The 12,900-nt window shown below is 40.4% G+C and overlaps 1 protein-coding gene across 2 annotated transcripts in view; it reads left to right on the forward strand.

Moving 5' to 3' along the window:
- Positions 1-12,238, forward strand: part of PTPRB (protein tyrosine phosphatase receptor type B) — a 114,206-nt gene extending 101,968 nt beyond the window's left edge. For both annotated transcript variants that reach the window (XM_046013980.1, XM_046013981.1), the window contains 2 exons: positions 4,205-4,325; positions 6,502-12,238. In XM_046013980.1, coding sequence (XP_045869936.1) covers positions 4,205-4,325; positions 6,502-6,524 — 144 coding nt within the window. In that variant the 3' untranslated portion in view covers positions 6,525-12,238. The remainder of the gene's footprint in view (positions 1-4,204; positions 4,326-6,501) is intronic.
- The last annotated feature ends 662 nt before the right edge of the window (positions 12,239-12,900 follow it).

A 12,900-nucleotide genomic window follows, 5' to 3' on the forward strand; every position in this document is an offset into this window, starting at 1 on the left:
TATCACGGTATCATAATTGTTATCCTTCATCTTTCTCCACAAGACTGCCAGTTCCAAGAGGGTAGGAATTTGTTTTCCTTCTCTCCATTTGCAATTTTTTTTCACCTGTTCAATGAATGAACAAATAGCTTACAATTATGTTGCTAAAAAGCCAAGATCAGTGTTTCATTATTCATATTTACAAACTCAAACCATATTTAATTTGTAATTTGGGGAAGGGGAGATGATCACATTGTTGGTGGTCTTGTGGAATGTGCGTGTGCATGTGCGTGTGCGTGTGCGTGTGCGTGTGTGTGTGTGTGTGTGTTATTGTCGGGGGCATCTTGGGTCATGTGTTATTTGCATACATCTGCCCAGAACTCCGGAGATGCCCTGAAGCAAAGAGCAGGCACTCTTATTATAAACACCACTGGCAGGCTTCTGGCACAGGGGTATCACAATGCGCCATAGCTCTTTCTCCTTCTTGGATATATCTCCTCCTTTCCACCATTCCCTTCTCCTAACCTCTGAGGATTCTATGCTGTTGCTCCTCAGCTTACCTTTCTAATGTTTGAGTTCCCCAAGGTTCTGCGCTGAAGACGCTGCTCTTTCTTCCCTTGACCTTCATTCTTTCTCATGTCCCATGGCTTGAAGAACCACATACCTTCTCCTGTTTCCCAAATCTCATTCTCCTTTTCCAGCAATGACCTAAGTACCTGCCTACCAAACAGTTCCACCTGGAAGCCTTACAGTTGTCTCAAACTCAAAGAAACTCAAAACTGAACTCATTATCGGTCCTTAAACAAACAATAACAAAGAAAGCCCCCTCCCCCTCTTGCTCCTTCCAGTTTCAATAATGGGGTTGCCATCACCTTGCCCTCCATCTGTTTGGCCCAACTAGGATTCTGACGTCTCTTCCCAGGGTTCCCACATTCAAGCAGTCACAGAGTCCTGTCTGTTGTACCCGCCGTCTTTCTCTTCCTTCTAGTCTCCCACGCAACCGCCACTGGCCTCACTCACCTGTTTGTCAGTTCTCGCCCGGGCCTTCTGTGGTAACCTCCCCTGCTCCCAGCCCCTATCCTGACAAGTCTGTCACCACAGCCATCAACAGCGCTTCTGCTGGCTGTGTCAGCTCCGTGCGTAAAAACCTTGGCAAGCTCTCCATTGCATTAAAATGAAGTTCAAACTGTCATCCTTGTTGTAAACAGGTCTCTTCGTAACCGGGCCCCCAACTTACTTCTCCAGTTTCGTATCATAACACCCCCCACCCCTTGTTTTAGGGTCTGCCAAAATTAAGGAAGGTTTCCCTTCAGAGGTCAAAATCAAGTTTGATTCTTTTGATCATAATGAAATAAATATTATGGGAAGAGATGTTTCATCTCTTTTTTTTTTCTCTATCAAGTGAAATCCCAGGCAATATTCAGATATCATCTGTCCTGTTTTAACTCCTTGCCCACAGTGGGCTTCTTCTGGTCTTGGCAGCCCTGGCCCCAGCAGGTCTGACTTGTTTGGTGCTGGGAGTGAGGGCGTAGGGGTATGATCCACCCCTAAGCCAAAGGAAACAAAGAAGGAAAGAGATTCAGACCAACCTGTGTATTACATTTCTGAGTCTATAGGGATAGTCAACTTTAATTTTATTCTCCCTTATTTGGGATACAAAGGATCTTCACAAATTTTAATATATCCAAGAACAAGGATTTCTAAACAAAGAGGCATCAGATGCAGGATTTTGATTTTAGCCTGCCTTAGGGGAAATTTGCAGGTTGACTCCCAGGGAGACACTCAGATGAAGCAGTAAGACGTTAAAGAACAAGAGTTGACAGTCACAGTCTGTTCATCTCTTCTGCTTTCTGCAGGAGGAAACAGTGGGATGTGGTAGGAATTAGCTTCTTGGTGCCCGTTTGGGAGATTGTCCTTGGGGTTTCCCATGGCCTGTGCATCTTACATTTTAGCTATGCTGGACTGCTCGCAGTTTCCAGAATAGATGTGCACGTTCATGTTAGTTACATCACTTGGAATGTCTCACTTCTGGACTCAAATTTTTACCTTTCCCCCTAGTTTGATACTTCCCTCCCCCCAAAATGAAGCTGATGATTTCTTCCTATGTGTGAAGCTTTATACACAATTCTGTCTTACAGTTGTCACCTTGTAGATATTTGTTCACATATCTGCTCTTCTGCTAAACTGGGAACTCAGGGACCATGAAAAGCTAGAAGTATAATTTTACAAACACTAGTACTACAACAGTTGGTGAAACTGAATGGAATTGAGGCTTCACAAATCAGCTAAACAGAGCAAAAAATTATCTTTAATAACCGAAGGTTCATATATAAGACTCTATTTTTCATTAAGAATAAAGTGGGAAGCACATTAACAGTCTGAAAGTTTTAATAGTAATTATTTTCAAAAAGACATTCTATTGGGAGAAGAAGGATTTATATTTAAGGCCGGTGGAATTAATGAATATTAACTGGCTTCAATGCCCACAGTGCATCGTTGTTGAAGAATTTCTTAATGAGGCATAGTGTAGATGTAATAGAATTCATTCCCAGTTGAACTTTAAGGTCCCAAAGTAATTTAATGTCCCAGTACAATTGCAAATGTGAATCATGCTTGGGATGGAAGGAACCAGGAAATGTCTGTCTATAATTTGGTAGATTGTTTTCAAGATGGCAAAAAGAAACTGTCTATACTAACAACCATTTTCAAGACAGCATCCTCCTCAAATTTTCAAGATCAAGGTGGCATAAAACACATATTACACTCAGAAATGCATTGAATAGTTCATATCGAAGCAGGCCTCACTTATGATTGATTTATTTCTTTGAAATATCCTAATCTAATGAGTATACTGGACCTACATTATGAAGTCCGTTTGGTAGATGACCAGACTGGCTTCCCATCAGGGGCAATGCCTAGTGTCAACCCATGAAAATAAATACCGGACCCCTTCTAAAGTTCATTGGTGAGGGAAGATCTTATATTCTCACTTTGTATCTCAGACCTTTAAGATACTTTAAGGTAACACATCGATCACCTGGAACACAGGGTCCAGGGATGATTTTCAATACCCATCTAATTGACAGCAACACAGAGTCTCATACCCTTTTGTGGTCAAAGGATGTTAGCTCTAGAGGAGACCTCAGATTTTTTCTAGATCTTTCCTGAGAAGCCTTGTGATTCAGTTTAGGCCAGCTGGAGGCAGATGAAGAGCCCAGTGTCTCTTGCAAGCTGTTGTGTTTTCTTCCAGCCTCCTCTTTCCCTGGGCTCTGAGCAGTTGCTATGTCACTAAGGGAGGCCAAGCAGTGAGGTCACGTGGACGTTCTTTCCCTTACTAGACAGCTGTGTTGGTAGCAAGGAAGGAAGCTTTTGTCTAAACCTTTATTGTCAAGTGAAGGTTTTTGTGTGTCTTAATGGTCACAAAAACATTGTCTCTTCTATCTTTGTTTCTGTCTCAAAAGTAGTTAGTTCCCACATAGTTGACAGAGGTGAGTCTGTTCTCTCTGTGTAACCTTCTGTAGTTCTTTGTCCTCAGCCAACCTCTTCGAGATTCTTCCTTGTGTCAGTCTCAGATGCTGACAGCCCAGCTGGGTCTATTGCATACACCTTCTTTTTCTCACTATCCCCCCAAAAGAAAGGGAACACAGCAGCAGAGTATGCAACAAAATGATTTTCTCATTCAATAATGCAATGAAATTAGGATTCACCTAAGAAATCCGGTATAGTGAAAAGAGCATGAATATGCACCTTAGGATCAAATGCTAGGGTCCCATTTCTTGGCTATGTAAGAAGTTATTTAACTTCTTTGAGTCTTCGTTCCTATGGATGGTTATATCTACTTTATGAGATTGTCAAAGTAATCAAATGAGATAATTTATGTCAAAGGCATAGTACAGAGTTTGGCATTCAGTCATCTATTTAATAAATATTTGTGGAGAAATGACTATGTGCCACATATAACTCTAGGCACTCATGAAATATACTCTATAAATATGCATGCACATAAAAAAGAATAAATAAACACCACCTCTCTCCTCATTACCATTATTCTCCTCTTAGTGCTAACAGAAAGCACTCTTCTATGTACTAGAAACTATTCATGAAATGATCAAGAGATTTGCTAACTGTATAGAATCCCACCACTCTTGATGCTTTGTGAGAGTCTCCCATCTTTCTTGTGCTGAAGAATTTGCCTTCCTCTGACATGTTTTGTGCTTTTTCCTAGTGTCAGTACGTATACCTACATCAGTGCGTAAGAGATGTCCTCAGAGCAAGGAAGCTACGAAGTGAACAAGAAAACCCCCTGTTTCCAATCTACGAAAATGTGAATCCAGAGTATCACAGAGGTAGGAGCTTAGCCCACTGACTAACAAGTTCATGTATCAAGATATGATGCATCTAGAAACCACTGATAACCTAAAGTTCTTCCAAAATGCGCCAGCCCTTCCTTCTTCCACCCAAAGGCCCTTAGAGAGTGGCGATGCGGAGGAGAGGCAGAATGGGGAGGGAGCCCCACCTCCGAGTACTGACTGCACGTGGAGCCTCTTCCTATCTGGCTGAGGGTGCCCCCTCTTCAGGATTCTGCTTCACATGTCTTTTCTAAGCAGCAAGGCTGTTTGCTGGGGAAGATGCTTTGAATTCACAACTGGGGATTCAGATTGTAAAATCCCTTTGGAGAATTTGGCCATATGCATTGAAGTCCTCATTATGTTCTTGTCTTGTCACCCAAGTGCTGAAAAAGCTTTATTCATGACAATTTTTATAGCTAAAAGTTGAAGTGAAAAAAACCCCAAATGTTTAACAGTGGAGGGCTAAGTATACCATGGTGCATTCATTTAATACAATGCAGTCGTTAAAAATGATATTTTTGATGATATTATAACATGGATATTCTTAGAAATATGTTGAGTTAAAAAAAAAAAAAAAAAGCAGGGGCACATGGGTGGCTCAGTCAGTTAAGTGACCAGCTCTTGGTTTTGGTTCAAGTCGTGATCCATGGGGCGGGGAGATCTAGCCCTGCCTTGAGCTCTATGCTCAGTGCAGAGTCTGCTTGAGGTTCTCTCTCCCTCTCCCTCTCCCCCTCCTGCCTGTATTCTTTCTCTCTCTCTAATAAATAAATAAATCTTTAAAAAAAATGCTCACTCTCTCTCTCTTTCTGCCTCTCCCCCATCTCTCTCTCTAACAACAACAATGAAGAACATAAAACAAACAGAAACAACACATGGGGTGGAGGGCAGGACCAGAGAGAAATAAACCAAAATAGTAAAACAAAGTTCTCAGAGCAGTAAAATAATACATGATCTTTCTTCCGTCTTCTACATTTTCTAGAACAAGGATGTACCATTTTTTAAACAAAAAATTCAGTGAAACGAATGTTTCAAAGGCACTACTTTGATCAGACAATAATTTCTTGACAAGTAAAGGTCTTCATGCCTTTTCCCACTCTAAACCATCATTTAGAAGTAATTTATCACAAAGGCTAACTGCAAATTTGAAGTTCCCTCGTGTTAGTTATCTATTACCACCCAACGAATTACCCTACAACTTAGCAGTTTAGCTCAGCATTTATTGTCTCACAGTTTCTGTAGATCAGGTATTTGGGAGGAGCTTAGCTGGGTGGTGTCAGCCAGGGTCACTCATGATGCTGTAGTCAAGATGCTGGCCAGGGCTGCAGTCATCTGAAGGCTTGACTGGGGCTGGGAGGTCCACTTCAAGAAGGCACACACACGGCACTTGGTTTAGGTCTCAGTTCCTTGCCACGTGGACCATGTCCATCTAAAAATCAGATAATTCTTGAAACATTATTTCAGTTATTTTATCTCCCTTTCTTTTTTTTCTAATCTCCATTTCTAACTGATCCTCAATTTTCTTTAGTTTCTCTGCACCCTCTGTACCTGCCCACCGAGTCAGTATGTGACATAGTTAATAATCTGTGAAGCACATATACATGAGAATGCTTCCATTTAAAGGAGTCTTTGTCAAGTGATAGTTCTCTTGTATTATAAATAATTACCCCCTACTGTATATGTATAGTAAATTAAGGTTTTTGCATGTCACATTTTTTAAGAAGCTCCAGGATGGAGGAAGCGCTGGGGGATCTGGGAGGCGTCTTTGTCTTGTTATGACGTGTGTGAGAGTCTTTTTTTCTTTTTTTAGAGTCATCTTGTGTGCTCCCAAAAGAGCCAGCTATGGTATGGTTAGCTTCAGGTATCTAAAAGTTAGGATTCAGGACTAACTAGCATTACCAAGCTGTATAACTCTAAGTGAGTTATTCTGCCTCTCTGGGCCCATGGGCTCATCTATATAATCAGAGAAGATGAACTAGAATTACTAGTTCCTTCCAATTCTAGAAATCTGTGGTTCTGAATGGAACAACATGGACCCCGCAGCAGCAGTCTCACCCTAAACCATATTGAACGTTAGTCATTTCTGCTAGTCTTATCTGTTTGTAATCTTCATGAATGGAACAAACAGCTGTGACACACCCAGCTCCATCTCTAACCACAGTGTCCTTCCTTTCAGACCCGGGCTATTCAAGGCATTGAGAATGTACCTGAAGATCTCTCTCGGATAAAAACTATTCACTGTGTGATTTAAAAAAACAAAACAAAACAAAACAAAACAAAAAACGTGCTTCATGCCCTACAGAGGTGCCAGCTATTTCTGTTGATACTATGTATAATTTATTAATCTGAAGAATTTTAAAGAATTTATGTAATTTAAAGGTAACAGATTATTGTACATAGTTGTATTTTGTAGTTTATTCTGTAAATATGTATTTTTTCATAATGTTTAATATTAAGCTTTATATAATACTATTTTTCCACACTAAAGTGTTCATGGATTGTTCTACATAAACTAATTCAACCTGTATAACAGGACTACTGGTAAAGTATATAGAGAGGGGGTTGCAGAGGTGATCCCATGGGCCGTGGTTTTGACCTGTTTTGATATTCACCGGTCAGGATAAAGGCAGGGCTGGAGAAAGCATGTAATACAGCTGGCCTTCCTGCATTGCTCTTCTAGGAACCTAGGGAACCAAACATGATCCAAATGCTATTTGGACAAATCTAATAGTCAAGAAAGGATTGGGGAAAAGGGGTTAGGCGGCCCCAAAGCTAAAGTAGGTGGTTATTCCTAAACTACTTCATCTCTCCCCTTTGTCCTGCCGGAGGTTCAAGCCCAGCTGGTCAGTTTAGGGACCATGTAACTTGCAGAGAAGTCCAGGCTTCAGGGTTGAGGAGTCTGATAGGGAACAATCCAGACAGAAGTGATGAATTCCTTATATCAAGAAGAATGCCCCCTTTACCCCTGACTGGAAACAAGATCAACGTGCAAAGTGCCATCCACAGGGACTGGAGATTATGTCACTGCATTTGTAGTGTGGGAGCGTGCATACCCATACCACAGGGAGTTGGTTGACGTACACACCCTCACCTTTGCCTTCTTTCTAGTGGGCTGCATTCCAGGAAAAGTCAAAATGATGTCACTCATACTTGGTTTTTCCCAGTAAAAGAAGATTGTTGTGGCAGATTATATTTCTGATCAAAGGAGTTGGTATTAACTTCTTTTTAGAAGTGTCCGCAAACATCAGATACAGCTCATTAAGCAAGCAAACAACAACAACAACAACCAAAAAAATCTTCATTCATGCTTAATATAGAAATCCCCAAAAGGCTTTCTTAGTAAATCACAGAGTTCAAAATATCAGCCATCACCTGAAGCTGCCTTTACCATAAAAGCCACCAAGTTTGTCTTCAGTATTTGTGCCTATTTTGACTATAACAAATTTCAGTGGGTTAGAAAGTGGGCTTTGCCCTCCTCAAGCTCCAGTTCTGAGGACAAATTGAAAGGTATCTGTATGAAATCTTCGTGGCTACTTGAGAAATGAGGCAGGATGTTCCCACTTACAAATCTCTCCACAAATAAACCTAAGAATTAGAGATCAAAGTCATTGACCTTACAGTTTCAACTGCAGAGGGAACACATTTCTTTTCAAAGTATGTATTTTTGCTACATACCATAAAGTCTCATAAGTAATATAATGGATGTAAATGAAAATCATTAAATATATCTAAAATAGTTATCTGAATGGTTATGTAAATTTACACACACACCAGAAAAATTTCCAGGGCTACTTGAAGTTTATAAAAACATGGGAAAATTTTCTAAGAATAAATGTGAAGAGTAATAAAAGGATTCCAAGTTTTCGCAGTCTCATTGTGCTCAATGCCCTTGTGAAATGGCGGTGGTAGGCTCTGCTTCTGTTTCAGGGAGCCAGGTGGATCTTCTAGAAATGAAAAGGAACAATACATACGTAAGGGTGACAGATGTACCGCCAGGAAGAAAACAGAGGTCAGAGATTAATGAGATGTGGCATCCATTAGGAATAACTTCCCCTACACTGAAAAGGAAAAGCAAGAAAAAAATAACAGATTTTTATTTTATTTTTATTTTTTAAATTTTATTATTTTAGTCACCATACACTACATCATTAGTTTTGGATGTGGTGCTCCATGATTCATTGTTTGTGTATAACACCCAGTGCTCCATGCAATCCATGCCCTCCGTAATACCCTTCACCGGGCTCCCACATCCTCCTACCCCTCTCCCCTCTAAAACTCTCAGTCTAATTCCCAGAGTCCATAGTCTCTCATGGTTTGTCTCCCACTCTGATTCCCCCCACTTCATTTTTCCCTTCCTTCTCCTAATGTCCTCCATGCTATTGCTTCTGTTCCAACAGATTTTTTAAACTAATGTTGCTTGGCACAAAGCACATTACCACGTGGAAAGAGAAATTCATTTTTGGCTTTTCATTCATTCAGAAAAGTTTTACTAAGTGCCTGTAAGCCACTAAGGACTGTCCTAGATACAACATGTTTCTCCTCAATAAAGAAAATGCATCCCTAGAATAAAGGTAGGGTGGTTGTTACTATTCCAACTAAACTTGAAAGAGGGCCTCGGGGAGCCAGTGAAAGAAGAAAGCAACTCAGGGCAGTGGTTGCCTTCCTTGGAGCATGCTGCCAGATACTGATGCTGCTTTACCGGCCAACCACTGGATCTAGAGGAGAAAGCAATTACTCGCACCAACCAGGAATGAAAACTGTAAAAAACCTACATGCCTGTGACAGTAAACAATGTTCATGTACCCTGATGTGTCTGGGGTGGCATCGCGGTTAGGGAAATGGACACGACAAGGGAAACTGTATGTTCTTTCCATCTAATCCAGGAAATATTTATTCCTACTCTCCACCTGTCTAATTTTAAATCTCCTTAGCAACAAATATTTCACTGTCTTCCCTCCTGCCGCCACCAAAGACTAAATACATTATCTAGTTGATCTGTTTATTAAATTTAGGAGGGGGGAAAAGGTTCCTTGACATTCCGCTCAATTGGATGTATCTTAATTGAATCCCGTCATGTGCTGTGTCTTGGTAAACACCCCGTTTCCTGTCGTGAGGGGCATCCTGTTTGCACCTGTGTACTCCACTTTAATCATCCAGACTTCAAAGTGCTCTGGAGCCATCAAATCTTGGGAGAGTCCCATCTTGCATCTTAATCATTATTTATCCAAGTTCTTTATAATTAACTCCTTTAATCTCTACTCATTAAATCGATTTCGTATTATCATTCTGGTGCTCTCTGGATAGCAGCCAGGTTTTCAGCTCTTGGATCAGATTTTTCAAAGATTCATTTCCCTGCCTGGGCCTGCACTTATTTGTCCTAAGGAATTCACCATCCCTTCCGTAATACTTCCGAGTCCCTCTCTCACTACTTGTTCCCTTCTTTTATGAACATGTTTGCTTTCCCAGTCGAATGTGATTTTATTTTCTGTTCATCTTATCTCCTTAAACCCACTGGCATTTCATAGTTTGTTCAGGCTCCACATTATAGAAGAGATGACCAGGGTTTCACTTTTTAAATACTAAAATGGTCATGGCACACAGACATGTTGGGGGCAGTTTTATTTGGAAGGGTCTTTAATTAATTTTGTTATTACCTCTTGGAGGAGAGCCGAAAGTGACATGGGAAAATAATATGAAACCACCAAGCAGATGTCCACCAATACAAAAATAGACCTCACATGCTATACTTCACACTCTGATTCTCTTGCCTTGGTGTCTCAGGATCCAGTTTCTTATATTAAACAGTCTCCTTACTTTTTGCAAGAAAATTACCGGCCATATACTAAATTCCCAATTACTTACCTCTCTGAGTCTTGGAGGTTGTAATCCAGAAGTCATAAACTGGCCAGCTCTGTGTGACAACAAATGAGAGGACCTGAGCCCCAACCTGGGAGGTTCTAGAGTTTTAGTTCACCCACGTGAGCCATGCCCAACTTGAGCTGCTATTAAAAAGCAAAGGAAATAGCTGCTTGTTTGAGGTGGTAGTTCAAGGACTTTCCAGGTTCCACAAGGTAATGAAAGTAATTCACCAGCCAAGACTGTGGCAAGAAGGAATGGCCGATCCTCCCCCAGGTGGCTGTGAGCAACCCTCAACCCGCCTTCATTTCTTAGGAGTTCAAGTGAAAAGGCCATTACCAGCCCAAAGTAAGCTTCTGCCCTGTTAAGCTTCTGAGTATTTTTAACAGAGATTTCAAATCACATCAAGTATTCAAAAAAAAGTTGCATATCAGAGCAAAATCTGTAAATCATGACTGCAGAAAGCAAGTGAAATGACATAACTAGGAGGGGAAATATCTGAAAAAGGAAATCTAACCAGACGTCATCAGGAAGAGAAAATGGCATTATTTCTGTGTGTCCAGATTGTTCTTTGAAGACGTCATATTTCTATTAAGACATATTACCTTTGTGGGGGAGAGGCTCTCCTTGACGTCATCAGCCAAATGATTTAGCTGATTAAGCAATTGAATTGATTCATTTAGTTTTGTGACTTGACCACGTGTTTGACTAAAGTGACTAAGCTTGAAATTCAAACACACTACCTTAGATTCTTGTAGTGGATGATGCCTTTGAAAGTGGCCATTTTAGTTAAAATACAGGGTAACATTTGATACAGCCATGGTAATAGCAAAAATCTGTTCTGTTCTAAAAATGTTTCTAGCAATGGAAATATTTCTGACTAAAAGAATAGTCTTGACTTGTAGGGAGGCTCCCTAGGAATAAATGTATGCAACAAAAATAAGACATTTTATTTTTTTTAAAGGTTGTCTATATAGATACATTCATGAAACAAGGAAATTGTTGGTGAATGCTCTTAAAAATAGAAGTTTATGTAATGGAAATCAAGAAATCTATTAACAGATTTACCAAAGATGATTTTTTATAGCCTATATGCCAATGTACATGATCTTACATAAGTTACAAAAATAAGTTGTTCAACACTGTGAATAATGTCAGACAAATGTAATGTGCCCTGTCTAAAATCATCACAAAAAATGTTAGTTATGGCTGTCTTCTGCCTTAAGTAATTCCTTTTAGGACATACCTTCTTCACAAGAGCAAGCTTTCGGTTATGTTCGAGATGTTGTATTTTAATTGTTGAGTGAGTGGAGAAGTATCCCAACAAAAAGGAGCCCATAGAGATGTGGCTTTAGAGGTTCGTAGTACGGTGGGCCAGTGTTCCGTCTGCAAGCTGTGGGAAGAGTTTGCAAGCGGCAACTTTGTGAAAGTTCCTACTCTCGGCCACGTTGACAACCGGATGCACCAGAGTCCTCGCCTGGAGAGCCCTGGCTCTCTGGTCTTGCGAGTGGAACCACTGGGCTTACATGTTGTATAAAGGCAAGGATCAAGTCTCTAATATCGTCTCTGTTGCCGCCTTGCAGAAACTATTTCCCAGCTCATATATGTTCAGCACCCGCGTCTTGAGGAGACATTGCTCCTGGCCCGGGACTTTGGATGTTAGGTAGCCAGTGTCTACTAACACTGTCATCCACAGCCGTGCAGCTGGCTATTCCTTGAGTTCTGTGCAGCTTAAACAAACACTGTAAATAAACCCAGCAACTGAACATATTATGTTCTATAATAGAGCACTTTTATGTTTTTAGTATGTTTTCTTTCTCTGCAAGTCTGGTTATTTAAAATGGCAGTCGATGATTTTATTTTTTTCATACTATTGTATCTCCCCGCCATATTGTGTTTCTAATCAACTCTATTTGAACAACGAACTTCATTAGTCTCCCTATTTAAACTATGTATTTGCTTAATATATTTTCACCGTTGTAATGGTGGTCAAAAACGTCTACCTAGTACCTCACGCACCTTTTCCTAGTACAGGAATAAAACTGCTGTTTGTCAAGGCAAAGTGTCCTGTCTTCTCTTCACCTGGTTCTCATTTGTCAATTTCTGTCATCCTTCTGCTCAGGAGAAAGGTCAGATGTGACTGCTTTTAAATGAGAAAAACCTTCCAGGCCATTATCATAAGAATATGGTTGTCTTAACCTTCACTCCTACAAGTGCTGAGTTGGTTACCTAGGTTATCATGTACATTATAATAGACTCTCTAGTTGACTGTCTCCAACGAAATTCTTGTTTCCATCCTTTAGTTCATTAGTAGGCAAAATGTCCTCTGTTCCCAACCGTGTCAGTGTATTCTCAGAGGCGCTGCCCCAGCTGGCTCACCGCGAGCCCTCCCAAAGCCGTTCACACATTAGCAGGCAGGGTGACATTTGGTAAAGGGCTGCTGTGCCTATTTCCAGAATTATTATTTTGCCCTTTGCCTTCTCATATTTCAGTTGAAAGATCAGTGTCCGTCACAGCTCCAGTATTTCATTTTTCTACAACTTACTCACAGAAATCTCTATTTTTTTCAAAAATGGGCATGAACAGATTTACATATAAAAGCATTCAATCAAAGTAATGTTTCTCTTTTAAAAGGATTCTCGATTCCAATAATCAAGCTAACAAAATAACTTGACTTATGAAGCTGGACTTTTTCTTTTTTTCCAGAGTAGCTATTTGA

The sequence above is a fragment of the Meles meles genome, chromosome 7, assembly GCF_922984935.1.
Source record: "Meles meles chromosome 7, mMelMel3.1 paternal haplotype, whole genome shotgun sequence".
Classification (NCBI taxonomy): Eukaryota; Metazoa; Chordata; class Mammalia; order Carnivora; family Mustelidae; genus Meles; species Meles meles.